Genomic DNA, 20903 nt, shown 5'->3' with positions numbered 1-20903 from the left:
CTCGTCCTCCAACCTCACTGTCAGTTTTCATGGGGATTCTCGCCTGTGAAGAAAGTAGCTCCACAGAAAACTCATGAACACTTCAAAGCACCTCAGCAACTTCACCAACAGAGTGTGGCTCAGCTGCCTCACTGCACACACTACACAGGTCTAGGTCTGCCACCGCCCCACATATGAATGTGACCTATGTGGAGACAGTTTAAGGCTGATACAATAGCACAATCTATTTGACCTGTGTCTTTAGGGTGTGGGGGCTTTTTTTTATGTCTTTATTACAGACTGTGACAGTAAAGTCCCCAACTTGACTCAGACCAGGACTCTGCAGTCCAGTGTCTCAATCCTGAACGCCTCATTGGCGTTTTTTCAATAACAATTTTAGTTTGACTAGTTGAATTGTGTTTTTTGATTATGAAGAAGGTCTAGGTTCTATATTAATACTGTGAAAGTATCAAAGCCTCAGTCCACAGAAAAATGCACACAGTCTGTATTCAGACACTGAGCCTTAAAATGAGCCGTCAGGACTTCTGTAACTTTGTGATGTCACAACAAAGCAGTCACTGCTCTCAGCCATGCCCCAAGGCCCACCCACCTGGACCCACCATCCAACTGAGAGTCTCAGAGCCTCTCTTCTGGTTGGCTCACTGACCCGTTGTTACTAGAGCTCCAGAAAGAAGCCTGAGAGAGGAGATGTAAAACGACACTGAGATGATTTTTGGTTCTTAAAACCATGAATATATCTTCTTAGGGATATCAACGCTTCAAATAAAACACTGGAGAAGAGCAAAATATGGACCTTTAAACTCAAAAGTATTTGTGTACATAAACAGCCAATCACCTTTATTAGATCTCAGTCCAAGCATGCTGCATGCTGATTGGCTCACTGATGCTGAGGACATACTTATTTACTCCTGAGGAATGGAATGACAGGCATTTTCAGTCCTTCATATCAAACAAATTCAGTCAGTCAGTGAAAGGATCAGAGTTTGACACTCAGCTCTACGGTGATGCGATGATATAATGATAATCTCATGTGATGATCTCATCCCATTTTGTTCCAAACGTCTCTATTTCCTGTCAGCAGAATTTGCAAACGTCTAATGTGCCTCATGATGTTTGTTGTAGAGTGACACTGCAGTGGGAGTCAGCCCGTCTCTACTGTCACTTGATTAGCTCTGTTCTGTATTTTGGATCCCTTCTCTGATGCACTAACTGAGGTTCCTTCAGTTTTTTTCCTGTTACAGGGTTTTTGAAACCCTTGAAAGACTTGTCTCGGCTCAAAGTCCCGATGTGACCTCTGCTTTGTAGAGAAGTTCATATAAAGACTCACTCCAGAGAAATCAAGTTTTCATTTAGACTTTGATCATTTAGCAGAAACTGTGCTGTGCTTCACCCTCAGCTTGGCTGAAGCGCGGATTGTGTAGGTGTGTGTACAGTAGGTGTGATCAGTGCTGAATGAGAACAACAGCTCTCAGTCAAACTTACACTCCATCTGATAAACATTAGTTCACATGCTTCCACATGACTTTACTTTGCACATGCTCATTTCCCTGCTCACCAACAGATCATCATCAAGCTATTCAACATATGAATTATCTATGTAGACAACAATACAGTCATATGTTCTGGAGAAGAACTCTAATGAAAGGACATATTTATATTCAGGAACTGTCAACTGTTGGTCATGTGAGAACAATGTGACATCAGGTGACAGCAGGCCGAACCCTGGGTTTTGACTTGCAGGAGCAGGTTTACATATATGTTCACCTCAAGTTTTGGAACTTTTCTAAAATATCACTTCCACTGCATTGGACTATATTATAATACACAATGAGAGCCAACACTTTCACTGCAGTGGATTTATATTTTATTGTATGATAGGTGTATTTATACACTTAAATCTGCGTTCTATCTAATGACCATCAGGGGGCGACTCCACTGGTTGTAAAAAAAAGTCTGATTGTATTTAAGTCTATGTTAAAATGTTTCTACTTCTCACTTGATATATTACCTCAGTAAACTTTTTCCTAATGAGTTTATGGTGTCAGTCTCTAGTTTCAAGTCTTCTTCAAAACAACATGTTCATTTTTTAAATTATGTCTCATTTAGAAAGAAAATTGACCATACAGCAGGGTATGCATCAGGGCGGGGCTACCTTGTGATTGACAGATTGTACCACACATGGCGACCTGCCTGACAATCAGGATAGAGTAGAGAGGAGGTCAGATCCACCCCTCACTCCTCCTCAGCTCCACCTTCTCCTCCAAATATGGTTTCTTCTGGTTTCAAAAAACCAAGATGGCGACAGACAAACTACAAACTCAAGGCTTCAAAATGGAAGTTCACAAGCCAATGAGCGATGTCACCGTGGGTTCACACTTGTGTAAACCATTGTCAGCGTCCTGCTTATCTATTACATCTTTATTTTAAATGCAAGGCGTGCACACACACTTCCAGTTCACATTTTAGCTAATGTTATTTCTGCAGCTCAGCTCTATGAAGAGTCACATTTAACAATCTGCGACATACGGCAATATATGTCAACGTTACTTTGCCAGTTTAAATACTTGGTGGCAAGCTAGCTTGCACATCACATAACGTGAAGCTAATGGTATCAACGTTAAATATCTTAATGGGTTTGTCAGGTCTGTTTTAACTCAGCTTTTCATGTCCACCAAGTTAAGCCCCGCCCTCACCTGAGGAGGAAGCCAGACACAGTTAAGAGCTGTGTCACCTGTTTCTGTGTTGACATGATGGACATTCGTCAGTTATAACCACTTGACATTTTGGGGACTGAACCTAGCGCTGTGATTGGTCAAACTCCTCTTCTTCTCTTGCTCAGCAGTCTACTGGGGCGCTGATGCCCCCCCTGCTGTTGGACTTGAGTACTGCATGTGTACAATGGAGCTCACAGCCATCACCAGGTTTTTGTTGAGTTTACAGCGACAAGTCGTACCAGCAAACTTTAATGTGAAAATGTTGGCAGATTTGTTTGTATCCTTTAAATATTATTCTAAAAGTTTGCTCTGTGTGATGTTAAAGAGGAAATGAAGACTCAGAGTTTCATTTAGATCAACTTCAGTTTAATTATTCACAACCCAAAAAATGAGAAAACAAAAGCAAAAAAGGCTCTTTAACAATCTACAGTCATCATCATTATCATCATATAACTCCTCTTTATCAGAAGAACAGATACAGCATCTGAACAATCATATTAACTCTAGACTAGAACATATCTCCTTTGTGCTTCTTCTAAAACACTGATACTGTTGTTAGTTGCCCTCTGTGTGGGATGCTCAGGTCTTCAAAACAACCCACCACATCACTCAGGCTGCATATGAAGTCTTTTAGTTGTCTTCATATGAAGTGGAGTCGCCTTGTTGTGTGGACTCAAAGCCAGGTGTGTGTGTGTGTGTGTGTGTGTGTGTGTGTGTGAGTAAAAGGTGAAGTTAAACTACAACTACAGGCGATACAGGAGTGAGGAGAAAGAGCAGCTCCTGACTTGTCGTCACTGTGGTGGGGGCCTCATCAGCTGACACTGTGTCAAGTGGACTCATTGTGTACAGCTCAGGTGGAGTGTGCACTATCACGTGCACTTTGCCGTCTGTGGGACCTGCAGATGGAGCCGATGCCATAAGTTATGAGCCTGTAATAAGAACACACTGTGGGCTGGTGTCTCTCACTGCCTGCAGCTCTAAGTGCAAATGAGTTCAAACTGTTTTTGGTCCTGACTGGAGAGAGATAAGCTCCAGCTGTTCAGATGGTACACGTCACTACATTAAAACTGCCTTGCCTCACAGACTAGTCCCTCTGTAGAGATGAGATGTCATAAACCTGCAGAACCACCAACTGCAGGAAGAGCTGCTGACAAGAAACCTAATGCTGACATCGACTGAGAAGATTTTATAAGACCTCATTACACTAGTCGACTCAGCACAGGCTGATTTTTCCAGCTCATTTTAAACACTGATGTCTCCATAACCAGTGACACATCTGCATTTCAGAATCCAAAGCTGTGTCCCAGTTCAGGGGCCGCGTCCTTCACAGACTGCATCTGAAGACCGATTGTGTCACAGCGGCACGAGTAGACTGTCCTTTCTTTTGCTTGGCAACGTGGCCCCACCTATTCCAAGATACAGTACAAGCCGGTAATGAAAACAAGCGCCACCGACAGAGAGCCTACGGATTAAACTTTTAATTGTAGGTGACCAAACAGCGTCCTGTGAGGGAGGAGCTTGCTGGCAGCCATGGGCGTGTCTTATGTGCGACAGCAGCTCAAAGCAACTGTTTGTGAAGTGGCTCCTAAAGGTTAGCATAGATAATGCTTTAGCATTAGCTGTAGATTTTGATTTGACCAACTGGTTCCGTGGTGAAGGCTGCAGACTCTGATTGGTTGATGTTAACCTCTGAGGGACGGATGATTCATCCAATCACCAACAAATATTTTTTGAAACTGCCCAACGAAGCCTTCCCAGATGTTCCGTGTAACCAAACATCTGGTTCCCTGTGTGCAGACAGTCCTCACTAGAGTCCCAAAGGACTGGGACTTGTCTGGACCCTGAACTGTTGTTTAATGCTTCAGAATTCCTGTTTACAGAATTGATGGGTGTTGATTGGACAGTGCTGTTTGTCTTTACTAGCTAAGACATTATCTCTTCTTTAGTGAGTCACTGGTGTGAACGCAGTCAACACTTCATAAAGGCTCCTGCCGTCAGCTACTACTACTGAACATGTGGATCAAAGCAGAGTTTAGCCTCACAACATCTGCTTCTGTCAGTCTGTTCTGAAACACTGCTGATCTTTCTCTGGACTTTTCTACATAGACAAATCACGACCTCAGCCATGGCCTCACAGACTCATACCGACCCTGCTGTTCTGACGTGGTCTGTCTCTCCACTCCTACAGCAGTATACACTCCTACTTCCTGTGATAATGTTGTCATGGTGATGATCAGCCGGTGTATTGGCAGACAGAGAGTTTGTCAGTCATCAACCTGGAGGAAGTGTTTGCATCAACTTTCAAAGCTTCATTTACTTCACTGCTGCAGGAAAGATGGGCGTTCACCAGTTTCTTCATCCTCTTCTCTGTCACAGTGACAGGAGAGTTCAGTCTGTGGTCACCTGAATGTTTGGTTTCGCTAATTTGTTCACCGCTGACCTTTGTACTTTGAAGGTTTTTCACTGAACTTGCTTAAGTAGTTTCAATAAAAACTGGGAAACTGAATGTTTAATGACCTTTGACCCGTTGTGTGTCTATGACAACTTCGAGATGTTGCCACTAAAAAATATTTGCTAAGTCTCAAATCAGATACTTCAGTCAGGACACTCACATGTAGTACTCTGTGTACTTAGGGTACTGTAGTCTAAATCAATCACAGCTGTTGTTCCCTCTCAGGTCAATGTGGTTGTTGTCCACCTCTCGGATGCTTTGATTTTCCTGTGTCATGCTACATGGAAATTAAGCCACCATCAGCACCAATGACGTGTCGTCCTCCTTGGGACGCTGTTTTCACAACAGTGAAAATACATTTGAAACACATTCCCCTTCTGCTATGGAGCCAAGATGGCGACCGTTTAGGCTGAGAGGCATCCAGAGTTTTACACTTAACTTTTTAGACCGTTTAGAGTGCAGTACCCAGGTACTTAGAGTCCACTGCATGTTACTGTACTCGTCAACATGAACATACTTATGAACTAAAACACAAAGTGTGAGTGTGGCAGTGTGTGAGTTGAGACACAGCACTTGTCTTGTTTCCTGTCACAGATGAACTGACTGTGGATGTGACACAAACAATCTGATGACTATTTAACAGAAGAGAAAAACGACAGTGGACAAAAGCTCCGTTACCAAGTGACCACTGAAACCAGGAAACTCTTATCTTAACCACCCCATGACGGCTAAGTTTGACCTCCATCTGTTCCCTTGTTTTGTTTACGGGACAAACAGAAGAAAACACTGACGTGTAAAGAGCAGAGATGTATTTTAGAGGCTGGGACCAATTTGGATTCAATTCAATCACTTCAAGAGAGAAACTCTAATTATGACACAGTATGAGACTATACTGGCACTTTAATTTTGACATTGTTGGAGCACCACAATTGCCTCCAACCTCCCCCACCCCATTGATGCCACTCTGACCTAGGAGGACATGTAGGACTGGATGCTACAACACTATATATCAGGAGTTTCCAGCTAGTGATGTTATTATTAAAGTGCTCTGAAGTGAAAGAGAAGAGAAACTTAGAGCTGCATTAAAATCCCAGTGATGTTATTTGAATTGATTCAATTGACACAGAACTGATCACCAACCTTTATATTTTCACTCCATTAAACTGTACAGACCACATGAATCACTGAGAGTGTGAACACAGAGAAGTAAACTAGTTTCTTCTGGTCATCATTGTCAAGCATCAGTTCATGTTCAGCGAGCAGGTGATGGAGGAGAGGAGGAGAGTCATGGAGAGGAGGAGAGTGGTGGAGAGGAGGAGAGGACAGAGGAGGAGGTGGGGATGGTGGAAGCGTGTAGGAGGGGAGGATATTAACAAAGGAGTGAAACAGTTTGCTTGTGTGTTTTTAGTCCAGCAGGTGTTGTTGTGTGTGTTGCGTACTACAGGACTCCCCCTACACACCTGTCACAATATCTACACCTCGCTGCTTGTACAGGTGGGCTCATTTATGCTCCCTCGACCTGTGACGATAGATACATGCATTTCAAACGACGTAACCACCACTGCTCACATAAGCAGAACATCCACTGGGGGGCAGCTCAGAAACTGACGACAACACACGGAAGAGGTGGCAATGATGTACCTCTTAATTAAGAGGAAAAGCGGTGGTGACAGCGATGATCTGTGAGGTCAGTAACCCACCATGGAACCTCTCCTTGTTCTGTCTCACCTGAACTATCAGCTACATACCCCCCCACGAGTACAGGTGGTACTGCTCTGTTTCTTCTGTATCTGTAAGATTTCAGAAAACCTGCACAAACACAGAGGGGATGAAGGCAGATCTCAAACAGGAAGCTCCGTCTCTACCTGATGCTGAGCAGAAACAAGCCTTAACACATCTAATGTGCAGCTAAAGCTCCCTTCATGCCTCCTCTTGCTAGCTGTTTGTTTGTTGTGAAACTACATATGGAGGATATGGTAGCATAGACAGCTGACAGCTGAAAGCTACCTGTGGGTAAAGGAATGGAGACACAACCGTCAGACAGGCTGTAAGATCACTACAAACGGGAGGGAAAACTGCGTTAAAGACCCATGCATTTTTTAAGCTGCAGTAATTATTTAATAATAACAGTGGATCAGATGACTGTGTGACATGTAAGAGGTGTTGTCTGCAGTGACCACCCCACAGACTATTATTACCATGCACTGTGGAGTCTTTTAGCACATTGTGTCATTTTCCAACCAAACTCCACTCATTAGCCCCTGTCCTCCACCTGCTGAGTCAGACAGCAGCTGGTCAACAGGGTGGAGCATCTAGCATCTGAAGAGGAGCTGGTGGAGACCAAACACAAAGCTAAAAGAAGGAACACTGGACTGTATGTAGGACTAGCATGCACAAATGTGGTCTAAAATAGACTGGGTCATGTTGCTGGGGCAGCTTGGCAGCTCTGGCTCAGGACCTGTGGAGTCCTGGCTCTAGACTGATATGTGGTTCACTGAGACATCTACAGCAGCTGTTAGCATGTCTCCTGCACAAGCTGAGCTGACCTCAGACCTGTTGACACTGCTTGTGGCCACAGCTCTGTGCTTTTATCAGTTTGAGCTGACAACAATCTGTAGGCTCAGTCACACCAGCTTTAATCTGCAAGTTCAGCTTTGGGGAAACTCTGACCAACAGCTTCCCATTTGCACAGAGTCCACCCTCAGTAAGCAGCAGACAGGCGACGATGGCAGACGGACACGTCTTTTGAACGGTGTGAACTTGTTGGTGGTGATGAGCTGACTAGACTATTGAGCTTGGAGCTTTTTCTCTCTCTGCTGAGAAATTAACAATCCTGAGAAGAAAACACCAGGAGCAGAGAAAACTGACATGAAGCTTGGTACACAGCTAAAGTTCCTAGTGTGTTAGCGGTTAGCCTGTCAGCTACAGCTGTTCACCAACTACTGAGCTCACTGTGGCCCTCTCTGCACAGTTACTGCACCGTCAACATTGGAGTGAAAGAAACAAAAGAAAGCAGTGTCATCGTCTTTGGTGAAAGTGACTGGTTTCTAGAGTTACAGGTGACTCTTCTGCCCACTGCCCTCAGGTAACTCACCTGACGCTATGCTGGCCCTGTGGTGACCAAACGAGGACATAGACCCTCCATTACAAGCTGCTTGTGCTCATGAATAACAGACAGCTACTGGACACTGATGTGTTTTACAAAGACTGATCTCTGTCATGTATTTGTCTTAAGGGTGAGTGCACTTGTGTGTTCATAAGGTTTTTCTGATTGCCAAATAGCAACACACACACACACTTGAAATGGAAGAGGGGGAAAGAGGGAGCGATGGACAGAGGGACAAGTGAGTGTATGAACAGACAGACACAAGTGTTTTAACATTTAAACACAACGCAACAACCTGAGACTAGTGTGGGGGAGTTGGTGGGTCGTAGGGTGAAAGAGGAAGGGAAAAGGAAAGAGAGAAAGATCAACAGACTGATATTTAGAGAGAGAGAGAAATAGTGCAACAAATATAAGTAAAGCAAGACACCTCTTGAATCTGGGAGACGGGAAGAGGGGGGGTAGAAAAGGTAAAAAGACGAGAGGAGGACGAGGAGTGAGGGTGAGGAGAGAGAGGTCAGGGAGGGAGGGGGGTGAGACAGCAAAGAAGGGAAGAATTGAGAAGAAGAATCGAGACATAGGAGCAGTAGTGCTTTCAGGAGTATGGCTGTGGAACTCCATATCCTGGTCTGTAGACGGGTCTCCCCGTCGGTGACTGAGAATTGGAAAAGGACGGCCCGGCAGGGTAGCTGTAGCCGCCGTAGCTGTAGGAGGCCGGGTAGGGGGCAGGGCCGCTCTGGGGGTGGCTGGGGGTGTACTGACCGAATGCTGAGCCTGGGTGTGGGGCAGGGAAGGAGGGCTGGGTCGGGTAAGGGCAGGCGGCTGCGGCCGGAGGCCCAAAAGCGGGCCTGGAGCCGGGGTAGCTCCCTGCAGGGGTGTAAGGTGAGCTGGAACCCGGGTACGGAGGGAACTGTGACGGGGGGTTGGTTGGGCCTGAGCCTGCTGCCGCCGCTGCAGGGGAAGGGTTAGGTGGGGAGACGGGGTAGGGGCTGTAGGGGAGGCCAGAGGACGAGGAGGCTGGCTGAGAGGCGTTTTGGTAACTGGAGGACTGAGGTTTGGAGTTCGGCTGCTGCTGATTTGCCGTTGTTGCTGTTGTTGTCTGTTGATTCCATGGTGAGGGCGTGGCAGCAGGATCCTGGCTGGTGCCTGCTGATGATGTCATGCCGGTGGGATTACCCTCGCTCCTCTGTCGCAGGATCTCCTGGAGTTTCTCTATCCGGACCCGTCTTTTGTGAGCGAGGGAGCGCAGGGAGAGGAAGCCGTCAAGGAAGGAGTCCAGCGATAAAGAGCCTTCCAGAAACTCATCAGCCAGAGCCTGCAGACAGACAGACAGACAGACAGACGGACACGGACACACACACACACACACACACACACACACACACACACACAGAGTTACTGCTGAGCATAACATTCTACTGCCCCACTAACACTAACACACTTTAAGGTATTTGCAGTTTAAATATGCATTCAAATTTCAAATACACAACCAGTTATTTATTCCTAGATTTATTTAGTTTTTAATTTGCTGTTGCGCCACTGTTTAATACTGTTATTGTACCATTTAAAGATGTAAATGTCTTATTTTACTAATACGTGGCTGCAGTTCAAGTTTTTTTAAAGGAATTATTTATCACTAGATTTATTTTTTTAAATGACTCAAATTAGATAATGAGATTGTATTGCTTCATATTTCTGTTCATGTTTTAGTAAGGGTTTAACCTGAGCCCGACAGCAACAGCAATCACATCACATCCATACAGGGTTAGTAGTAGACAGCTGTTTTTTTTTGGTTTTTTTTTACGTTATGGTATCATATCTGTACTCGGTATCAGGATGGAAAAAGTGGTATTGAAATGTCTCTAGTAAGCTCCACAAGTGTTGTGGTGCTGCAGAGACGCCCAGCCTACATATCATATTGTCCAGATGTGAGGGAACATGATTGTTTGGTAAAAGCCTTAACAAAAACCTCATCATCATCATTTTTAAAAACTTTCAGTGAAAATGGAAAAAAATTATTCCAACTGAAATCGTGATTCATGTCAAAATCATATGATTTTTTTTGCATATTGTTCAGCCCAATTCACAGCTTTTATTTATTGATTAACTGATTTTATTTCTGCTACAATAAAACCAGGAAGCTGACACTGATCAATCATCACAGATAGTATTAATAAGTTAGAGATGTGTGATTTAAACATGAGATGTGAGTATGGCTGCGTGATATAACAAATATACTCCATCCAGGATAAATTGTCATGAAATTGTTTTAAGACTTTGGCATTTGGCACTCCCCCACCCATCCAGAAAACTCTCCTGGGTGCGTGTGTGTGAAGTAGGTGAGGAGTGTGTGTTTTTGGTCTCTGGAGAGAGCGACAGACGTGAAGCGCCAACGTGTTAAAAAAAGTGTTGAAAAGGCTGGTTGCTAACAAGTGCCTAAATGAGACTACAGAGGTTGTTGAGGATGTTAAATGTCATCAGTCTCAACATGAAAACTGATCTACTCACCAGTCCACCTTTAGAGCCTCATGGTGTTTATACTCACACTCTAACAAACTGTTACTAACTTTGTAAGAGGAAAGGCTTTTGTAGAAGAGGTCAGAGCTAAATGAAACTACAAGTTGAAGTTTAGTGATGGTGACGTAGAAATCATGTGACCGTGGTGTAGTTGGTTTATAGCCTAACATTAGCTATTTACTTCTGCTGATTGTATTTAGGCTTTAAACATCACAAAGTGGTGTTCATTAGTGAAGAATATCCTGCTGAACAAAACCCGTCAGGATCATAAACTGATGTTATTTTCTGTAATAATCCAGAAGACAATGGAGAAATCCTATTGGCTGTTTGTGGTGGAAACCAGGTTATGATGACTTCAGAGTTGGTTTATAAAAATACATCATCCCTGCTGCTCTATGTTGCCTGGTAATTTGTTACTCTGACATTTGACCTCCTTACAGCTGCTTACTACGAACTGCTCATACTGGAAATAAAGAGCGAAACATTTACAAATACAAACACCTACATGACTGTGCAGAAACATACATGCCAGTGTGTGTGTGTGTGTGTGTGTGTGTGTTTGCACTGACCTCTGACTCTCCCTCCGTTTTGCTGCCCTCTACCTGTAGTCTGGAGAACAAGGCCTCTGGAGACACCTGACCCACCATCCCATCTGAGGAGGAGGAGGAGAGGAAGAGCAGGAAAGAGAAAGAGAAAGAGTGAGAGAGATAAAAATACATCCCAGCAGGCCACAGGAAAGACTGGTTCTGTTCAATGAGAGACCCCTGTGTGGCATCGCTGTTGACTGAGAGTGGAGACACAGAAGCAGACTGTCAGTCTATATCCACACTGTCATACACGGAGCCATTCATGTCTGTCTGAGTCACTGTCATGATGATGATGATGATGATGTTGATGATGATGATGATGATGATGATGATTACGAGTTCCACACATATGACAGGTCAAACAGGTTCTGTTTTCTCTTCCTGGTAGTGGAGAATAGTTCCCATCAGCCACCTCACTAACCTGTTCAGGGTGTGATCAATACAAATATTTGGTGTCAGTTGTCGACCGACTCACGAGGCAGAAAGTGAAGAGCAGCCAAACAGCTGACCTGCTGTTTGCAGTAGGGTGTGGTCAGTGTACTGTGGCATCACTGCTGGGTGTGGTTATGACTGCAGGACAGGAAGTGTTAAAACACAACCATAAATAAATAACAGTGCTGTCCAAATCAATACTCCATATGGACTCAGCTAAATGTTGTGACACATTTTGTTGACAGGGGACAGGCCTGTGGAGGATAGGAGTGCCCCCTGCTGGAGGACAAGGCTGATTACTCCAAACGCCCTGTGGAGATTAGAGACCATAAGAGCAGATAATAGTTATCTATTTTCAATGTTATCATATTTCTCTTTCGCCTCCTAAACCGAACTGGTCCAGGCGAATTTACTTTAGATATGGTGATGATATCTTTTTGGTGAATTCTTCAGGCCAAAATAATCTGATGTAGTCACAGATATGGTACTCACTATGGAAAATTACTACAAAAAGCAGTAACAGTGTATGAATTATCATTCATGTATCAGCAGACAACATATTGCAGGATCGCAGTTATTGATATTGATTACTTCTCCCACTGTTCATGCTCAGCACCAACAGGAAGGAAACATACATGTTTGGTCATGAAGTGGGAATTTTCACCTCAAGTCCACCTCGCCTAATGTGTTTCACTGTGTAATAATATCAATTGTCCTTCAGCTGTTCAACCAGTGATCAATCTGTTGCTAGTATGCAAAGTATGCAGGCTGTGTGGACCCCACATTGGGATTGGTTGGAGCAGATGGGAGAAGTCTTCAGTTTCTGTGGCTGCTTCACCTATTGGTCCAGCTAACGCTCCTGCCAGTTCACATCTGCAGCCAGGCTGGGAACGAAGAGTTTGAAGGCCCGGCCAGGCAGTTATCTGAGGCAGGTGAATTAGAGTTACAACTTCCCACTATACCTCATTCTGTCCACAACTTTATTGTGAATAATGTGAATTAGTTTGTGAGGTACTTGTAGTGATTGTTGGGGACTGGGCCTGGTATTAGAGACACACTGATCTGCAACTCCCACATAGAGGAAATGACGTTAGTTTCATTAGTAACAGGTGTGCTGCTTCCTGTGTGTTTGTGTATTTAGTAATATAGCCGACAGGTTCTTTTGTTTCATTTCATTTTTAGTTTACAAAGTGAGTTTGGCAACTCTGGTTAAGGTTGAGTCCTCCTTTTGTTGTGTTCTGTTTTGATTTGGCAGCATCTGTTTTGCCCTGTTAGGTCCCCTCTGAGCTTGATTGCATCTTTATTTACTTATTTAGCCTCCTTGCTATTTAATAAATTTGCATTACCAATTCCAACTGGTTCCCTTTTCCCCAAACAGTGAGCTGGGTTGTAACATAAATGTGGGCTCGTCCGGGAGATGAACCCGGGACCTCTTGCACCCAAACGAGAATCAAAACCCATAGACCAATGAAGACTTCCTAGTTTTAGTTGATGTGACACCCCTGCCCTCCCCCACCTCTCACGGAGCAGTGTTGTCTGTAGGTTTCTCTGACGGCCTCTAGTTGAGAGTATCTCTCCACCAGCGCCTCCTTCTGTGACTCTAGACGAGGCTTCATGTCCAGGTTCTGCTCGGCCAGGCTGCGATTTGATGCCAGAGCCATCTCTCTCTCCAGCTGGATGTTCTGGATCTGAAAGGGAGAAAGACATCATCATCATCATCATCATAATCATAAGGGATTATTTTATTTTTTTGCAGTACAAATATCATTTTGTGGTGTGAAAGGCTGAGTATCAAACCTCAGGACTTTGATGAAGTATGGTGTTTATTCTACGATCAGATGAAATTGATTGAAATAATTGTCAGTTTTAGACATTTTCATTTGGCTGATATTCGCCTTAGATATTTGGCTACTTTGGCTTCTTTTGTTATTTACAGAAAAATATATTTGTCAAGGTCAGAAGGCACGGTGAGTCACTTCTTACAGACTGGTGGTGGTGATTTCACATGAGAAATAAAGGCACACTCTGCTTTGCTGCTGATACCAATACCAATCATCTCCGAGTGAGATCAGCTGATATCAATCATTTTTTGTGTGTCCTTATAGCAGCTGGTTTAGTGGTTGGGATCTCCAACAGGCGGCAGCGTGACCTGATCAAAGGACCACAAAAGTAACCAACATGTTTTTACTTTGTTCAACAAAGCAGTATAAAAAACTCCCAGGGAGCAATATATATTTTATATACTGTGTGTGTGTGTGTGTGTGTGTATATATGTGTATATACATATACACACACAAATAAAATAAAGAATCAAACTACTAAATTGCATAAATCCTCCATCTGACAAGAGAACCTGATTATTACACTATTACACACTTCAAACAAGACACACACATTTTAAATTGCACAACTGCTATCTAAAGCCAGACCTTTCTTACTTTCATTCAAAGTCATCTAATAGTGATACTGTACAGAGATAGAAGTGTGTTATTTGATAGACTACCCTGCTTGAATGGGGAGACCTGTAGTCAAACTTCCCCTCTCCCCATCTCCCGCCAACTCAGTGAAGGAGACCTGCTCAGCAGCAGAAGCCTGCTCCAAGTAGAAAGAGTGCCTGCTTCGACCCACAAGGTGACATGACCTCAGTGACTAGTGTGTAAATGAGTGATAAAAAACTGATTGCGCAAATGTAACTTTTTTTTTGTGAGCGCCTGTGTTGCGTGCAGGCACTGTGAACAAGGTGGGAGGTGGGTCAACACTACACAACACACAGAGCTTCTCTCAGCTGCAGACACCTGAATATTAACCAGAGGTGATTGGTTTTAAGGTGATTGATGACTAGAAGCATAAATTCACATCTACTGATCATATATTCCTAATTCCTACTTCAAACCTCATTTCCATGCACTGTATGAGTCCAGTCACAGGGGTGAGTGTGTCTACTCAGAGGTGTAACATTAACGTCCCTCACAGCTTCAGTCAGACATGACAGGACGTCACAGTGACCTCGAGAGGAAGGAGGCAGTGGGAGGAAGAGGAGGGTTCTCTTGCGTCTCACTGATGGATTTAAAGTCAACTTTAATGAAGTGGGATGTCTTTGTCTGCTACACACAGAGAACAAAATACTGTATCTGTCAGCCAGATGTTGCTTAGAGCAGTGAGGTCAGTGTACACAGTCACACTGAGTCCGGCAAGAGGCATAAACTCGGAACAATTTACATTAGCTTCTCTGCTAAAGCCTCCTTCTCGTCTAACCTGCAAACATGAGCATGTCCTGTCCACCAGGTATTTTTTGTTCCAGGAAAACAAAGAAACCTGCTCCTTCAAGTTTGAATGAGCACAAATTCAATCATACAAACTCATGAAACTTTTAATGAAACCTTATCTTACATAACAAAGATTAAAAGTACTGATAGAACTACCTACTGAATGAGAAGGATGTGTCAGCTCTCCGGTGCTTGTTGTGCACTTGTGTGTTGTCATTTTTACTTGTAGCATCTTGAAATGTCACAAGAACATGTTGACAAATAGCACATCAATGATCTGCCTCAGTGACAGTAAAAATAATCAAACAGCTGACATTTTCTTTCACTTTTATTTAAAGACAAACCACACAACACCCTGAGTCACAGTGGACACAGGCCACGCCTCTCCAGCTGCTGTCTGTCAAACACAGCCACGCCTCTCCAGCTGCTGTCAGTTAGGTTAACATGTTGGTCTCATTCACATCACTGGAGGTGCAACTCTGGCAGGGTGGACTTTCAGAACAAGTCCGTAAGATGTGTCGTGTGACCAGGGCTCCAGACTAACTTTTTTTCCACCAGCGTTGCGAAACCGTCCCAGAAAACAATTTTAACTAACTCAGAGTGTAAACCATCCCAAAATCAAAATGCACACACACACAGACAGAGATTCTTGGTTTATAGATTAGATAGTTAGATGTATGATGCCTGCTGCGGTCCTGTTTCTGCTCCTGATAAAACATATTAGTGTCTGTAGTTCTATTTGCTAAGGGATGGAGCGAAAATAGAAATTGGCCCAGGACTTTTGACTTGGACTGGTCAACCAGAACCCATCTGGAGACACCATCACATGTAGCCCTTGTCACACTTTACAAGAATCACGAATTCAGTGATTTCAGGAACAAAACTTGAACAGCTGGCACATTTAACTGTAGTTCTTATTTTTACTTTGTTCTGTATGACTTTTTAGATATAGAGGGTGAGATAAGAGTTCAGACTGAACAGTACAGTAGTAAATTCAACACCAAACATATTTTTTCAGTAGACCTGAGCTGATCACTCAGACTCTGAGGACTTTAATTAGCTTATTAGCAGAAACCAAACATATCCTGATAAATAAACTGAGACTAGATTCCTGTTGTCTTCCTTTTACTGCTTATTGTGTAAAACTGGACTCAGTGGCAGCTGTACTGGGAGCTGCCCTGCTAGTCTCCTCCTCCTGCCTGTAGTCTGCACAGTTACTGCTGCTGGATCAGCAACTAGCCTACTTGAAACATCGGGACTATTCTGGATCTTAACTTCTTTTCTTAGAGATTTTCAGCCATTTTTTTTTTTTTTTTACTTTGTTATTCATGTAAAATGAGTGAGACAGTCCACTACAGCCTCAGCGTACAGCCTTGACAATCATAAAGATACAAACGCATAAACTGTGAGTGGTGGACGGAGCCGCGGGGCTGAACCAAACTTAGTTATCTGGGGAGACAGTGAGGGAGATGAGACCTCACAGAGCCACAGTGTCGGTCTGCTGCACTGGGTTGATCGTCAGATCTCTCTCCCTCTCTCTCTTCCTTTTCCCTGCAATTTGATCAGCCCACCAGGAATCTTCCCATGCCTCCCGATCAGCCACTCCGTGCCTGGTATTCACTTGTTAGTAAGAATGAATCATTTCAACACCGACACATCTGCTACAAATAAGTGATATTTTTATGACCGGACCTGTGGGTTAACCACGGTAAACGTGGAAATAACTGGGACCACTGTTCACATATAAGCTGTTTACCATGAACATCATGGTGATATGCAAGAGAGGGTAACAAAGACAGTATTTACTATGGAGGTTAAATGCTTTTAATGTTGACAGAAGGTTAATGGTGTTAGAAGTGGTGCTGATCTTCTAAAACATTTGCTGCTATGATAATTCAAAGAGACTGACAGGGCCAGTAAAAACTTAATGGATGGTCCACTAGCCCACAGGTGTCCTGGTATGCCCAATGGCCAGTCTGACATGTAGGGTTATGTTGTACACGGGTGGTTTTTAGGAAGCAGCGTGGGACCTTTGTCATTTAAAGTAAAGACTGATGGGAGGGATACATGGAGGAAGAGCTACACACTCATTCACATTAGTGGCAACTACCCAGTACAGTTAGACTTTTGTATAGTTGCTTCAGAGGTTACTGAGACAGAGCATCACTTACTCACTTCCCCTGACCCAGGCCCTTCAAAATGATTAACCCCTTATTTTGAAGAATCCCATATGTTGATGGATGCAGATGATGCAACAGTATTCACCCTGCAACTACAGTTTATGGGCTAAATTTAGTTCAAAATCTGTGGTTGAAGGGATAACTAGTGATGTATATAAAACAAACAGCATTGTGCTTGGAATAAATTACTCATCAAGTTCAAAACCAATTCTGGACCTCCATGTAAATGATGTGTTAATTAATTAGGTTGAAGAACACCTTAGACAATAGACTGTCATGGGTGAAACACAGATAACGTGGTAACTAACATGGGAAATACGTCTTGCTGTAATAATGAGGTGTTCAAAATATGTCACACAGAGTTAAACCAGTGATGAATCCATGTCCAACAACACGGCCAAATACTTTCTGGTTTGATGTTAAAAGTGCTTTATTGTTTTTATTATTTGTTCTTATCAGAAATATCAAAGAGACTTTTAATGGTGATGCACATTAATTTTTAACCAGACCAACAACAAGAAGACAGTTCATATTGTCCCATGCTGGGACAAGTTCAGTTCAACACACTGTGTGATATCAACCACTGTATGACTGAAATTCACTTCTCTGACATATCACTCCAGAAAAAAGTGCGCATAGTTTTAAATAACTACTTTAAAGGCCCTGTTCAGACCTGGTATTAACGTGCGTCTTCAGTGTTCCGATCACAAGTCGTCAGCTCTAAGTTCATCTGTTCACACCTGGCTTTAAAATACATTTCCACATGCATCTCCAGTGACCGCTTGTGATCAGAACTCATTTCTCCGCTTCATATGCAAATAAACAGGTATGCGGTGTTGTTTTTAGCCAATCCAACATACCGGGTCCATTGTTAATGTGCTTCTGTGCATGTGTATGTCTGTGAGCGTGAGTGAGAGAGAGAGCGAGTGAGAGCGTGAGCAGTATAGAGGGGTTGAGCAAATCAATGCACTGCGCACAGCCCTACAGTAAAATTAGGTTTTAGCCATTATAAATAGTAAAATATTTTCGGTTCATTATGAAACTGTGACAGGACTAATTAGACTCTGGCGGAGGATGTCAGTGGAGGAGGCAGTCCTTAAATGTGACCAGGGTGCATTTGCTTCCCACTGCTAAAAGAATGTGGCCACATGTGGCCCAGAACACCTCTGAATGTGGTCTGAGTGATTGGATCTCAAATGCATCCTGAATGCATCTTGGCTGTATTAACACCTGACATAGAGCTGTCCACTTGTGATCAGATCACTCAGAACAGATGTTAATACCAGGTCTGAACAGAGCCAAAGTATCTCAGATATAACTAAAAGTTTTTTGCTGTTCAGTTGTTGTCATTGTGATACCACTGATGATTACAGTTAAAAATATTTTTCTGAGCCTGTCTTGCTATGTTGTATTTAATGGTATGTGGACTGTTAATGTTAATGCTATGTGTGTATACCATGTGACTCTAATAGAGATGTGAAGTGTGAGGAGTCACTGGTTCCTTAAGTGTTTTTGCCCATACGGTATTCCAAATTCAACTTTTCCCTTAAAGGACCAGTGTGTAGGATTTAGTGGCATCTAGCATTGAGGCCGTGTTTTCACTTGAACTGATTAAAGCTGTAGACTGTTTTAAGTTTTCTCCAGAGTCCAGTTTCATTATGATCTAAGCTGTGTGAGAGCTCTAACTGTCATTTAACATTGTCTATGGTAAAAATTACTTTTACTGCAGAAACCAGGGATGCCTGAAACACTTCACAACTCTATTTGTTATGACTATGTTGTTACATGTTGTACTGTTATTGTCAGTCTGTTACTGTGGGCTGGGTATAAGTGGTGTTTATTTGTATTATCTCTGTGTCTATATTTATAAGGACACCAGGAGGAATGGCTGCTGTAATACAAACGCTCAGTTTGGGGTTTTAAATCATTAATATGACCATTTGAGTAGTTTGTGTCATGTGATTTCAGCCACACTGAAAGGCTCTTGGTTCCAGGAAATCAAAGTCCTGATTTCTCACAGAAGCCTTTCATATGAGTTTGTCTTAAGGCCAGACTGGAAAATGGAAGTCAAGTGGAAAGTGAAGCATCATCTTTACCTCGTCAGACTCCAGAGCCATAGACTCCACCCTCTCCGGGTTGTCCAGGAGCTCCTGTAGCTCTGATTGGCTAAGGTCCTGGAGCTTCTCCATTTGATTTGCCAGGATGGCTGTTTGTCACAATGAAAGCAGGAAATAAAAGTTAAAAACAATGTTTGGAAACAGAGAATGAACTGTCAGAGGCCTAAGTCTTGCATTTTAATTTCCCTCACCTTGAGTAGATGATTATTAGTCACAAACTTATCAGGCCATCACTGACAACTCAAGAAACAACAAACCCTGTCACCTCCTGCTGCTCCTTCATAAAGTTCCCACTGTGTCGGTGGCCGATAACAAATGTGGGCTTTTGTTTTTTTTTTTATATCAACACAAGTGGTAATAACACATTTATACAGTTGGCTAACAGCTAGCTAGCATATTTAAGTCATCCTGTAGAGGCACAGTGGAGGTGAGTGACTGCGGGCCACGGAGCAGAACAGGCTGTTCACTGAGAAGAGGAGAGGCTGAAAATGAGCTGGCACTTACACGATGCTAGCAAACCAAATCCCGCCTGACACTGCGCCGTGGTGACATCCAACACCACCTCTCAGTTTCCACTCGCAGCTGACGTGACACGGCCTCGGGATCTCCGACCTGCCCTTACTCGGTCCGTCGACTCGATAAACAAGCTAGCTACTTGTCGACGTCCGGTCTCCGCTGACGGTTCCGCGTTGGGCGATCTGATGACAACAACAGTCGGTATGATCGCAATGTCAGGCACTCGGCCACCGTCAACTTCGAGGGAAGCCCAGCGGTTTGGCGATCAAAAACGGAGCCCAGAATGACGCCGCTCGGCCCCAACCACCACCGTCACACGCCTCTGTGTCCCGATAAGTCTTACTTTACCAAACACACGGCCGCGGTCGACACAGCTGGGTAGAAAAGCGCCAAATATTCGCTAAAAATAAGAAAGTTTCACTTCACACTGACAGAAACCGCCGCCATTTTAGGAACCATCCACGTTCCGTGGTTTGTAGGGGTGTTCGGACAAAACAAAAATAATCGAAAACGGCAGCGGTGAACTGAACTGAACCCGTCATTCACACACTATAAATACTCACGGTTTGCCGGTATATGTAGGAACAATTATTTCAACTTAAGCCGTTTATCCTCTGCTATCCCCCCGCACGGCAGAGTAATGGTGGGGTCCTGTGTTCAGCTGATATAAGGGAAACCCCTACAGTATGTGACGGTAATGTTCCAGCCGATACTGCAAATGTCCCTTCAGCGCTGCTGTCAGTGGACGATCATCCGTCACCCTGCTGAGGTGGAGGAGCGGCCCCCACCAGGACCAGGGTTCGTCCCAGCCGGAGAAATGAAAGGACAGAGAGACAGAAAGGACCGCTGTGCCGCTGCCTTTAACATCTGCAACTGCAGAAAACTTCATCGTTCATCGCTTCAGCGTTTTATTAACATGTATGGAAAGTGGCATCAATAAATGATAAATGTCTCAACCATGAATAAAGCCGTTAATTACAGTTTATGAGGCATTCTTCACATTTCACTGTGGAGACTGC

General features: G+C 43.7%; 1 protein-coding gene across 2 annotated transcripts; it reads right to left on the bottom strand.

The window, feature by feature from the left end:
* Nucleotides 1-3058: 3058 nt before the first annotated feature.
* vps37c (VPS37C subunit of ESCRT-I) lies at nt 3059-20588 on the bottom strand. 2 transcript variants are annotated; one of them, XM_071505462.1, is made up of 5 exons: nt 20448-20588; nt 19348-19457; nt 13322-13493; nt 11356-11438; nt 3059-9584 (listed from the first exon to the last, which is right to left on the bottom strand). In XM_071505462.1, the coding sequence occupies exons 2-5, from the start codon at nt 19438-19440 to the stop codon at nt 8865-8867; spliced, it is 1068 nt and encodes a 355-aa protein (XP_071361563.1). In that variant the 5' UTR covers nt 19441-19457; nt 20448-20588; the 3' UTR covers nt 3059-8864. The 2 variants fall into 2 exon arrangements, with proteins under 2 accessions (XP_071361563.1, XP_071361562.1); XM_071505461.1 differs by lacking the exon at nt 20448-20588 and adding an exon at nt 19873-20359.
* Between the last annotated feature and the right edge of the window lie 315 nt (nt 20589-20903).

This window comes from Trachinotus anak, unplaced genomic scaffold, assembly GCF_046630095.1.
Source record: "Trachinotus anak isolate AG129_WGS33_773 ecotype Australia unplaced genomic scaffold, CSIRO_AGI_Tana_v1 ptg000019l, whole genome shotgun sequence".
NCBI lineage: Eukaryota > Metazoa > Chordata > Actinopteri > Carangiformes > Carangidae > Trachinotus > Trachinotus anak.
Note: the sequence above shows the minus strand (reverse complement) of the source record. Positions and strands in the feature narration are given on the sequence as shown.

Bases quoted from the DNA above. Each gene is read 5' to 3' on its own strand.
- vps37c (XM_071505462.1), bottom strand. From the start codon at position 19,440: ATGGAGAAGCTCCAGGACCTTAGCCAATCAGAGCTACAGGAGCTCCTG. The intron at 13,494-19,347 runs GTAAAGATGATG...TCTCCCTTTCAG, and splicing joins TGGCTCTGGAGTCTGACGAG to ATCCAGAACATCCAGCTGGA. The intron at 11,439-13,321 runs GTGGGGGAGGGC...CCTCCTCCTCAG, and splicing joins ACAACACTGCTCCGTGAGAG to ATGGGATGGTGGGTCAGGTG.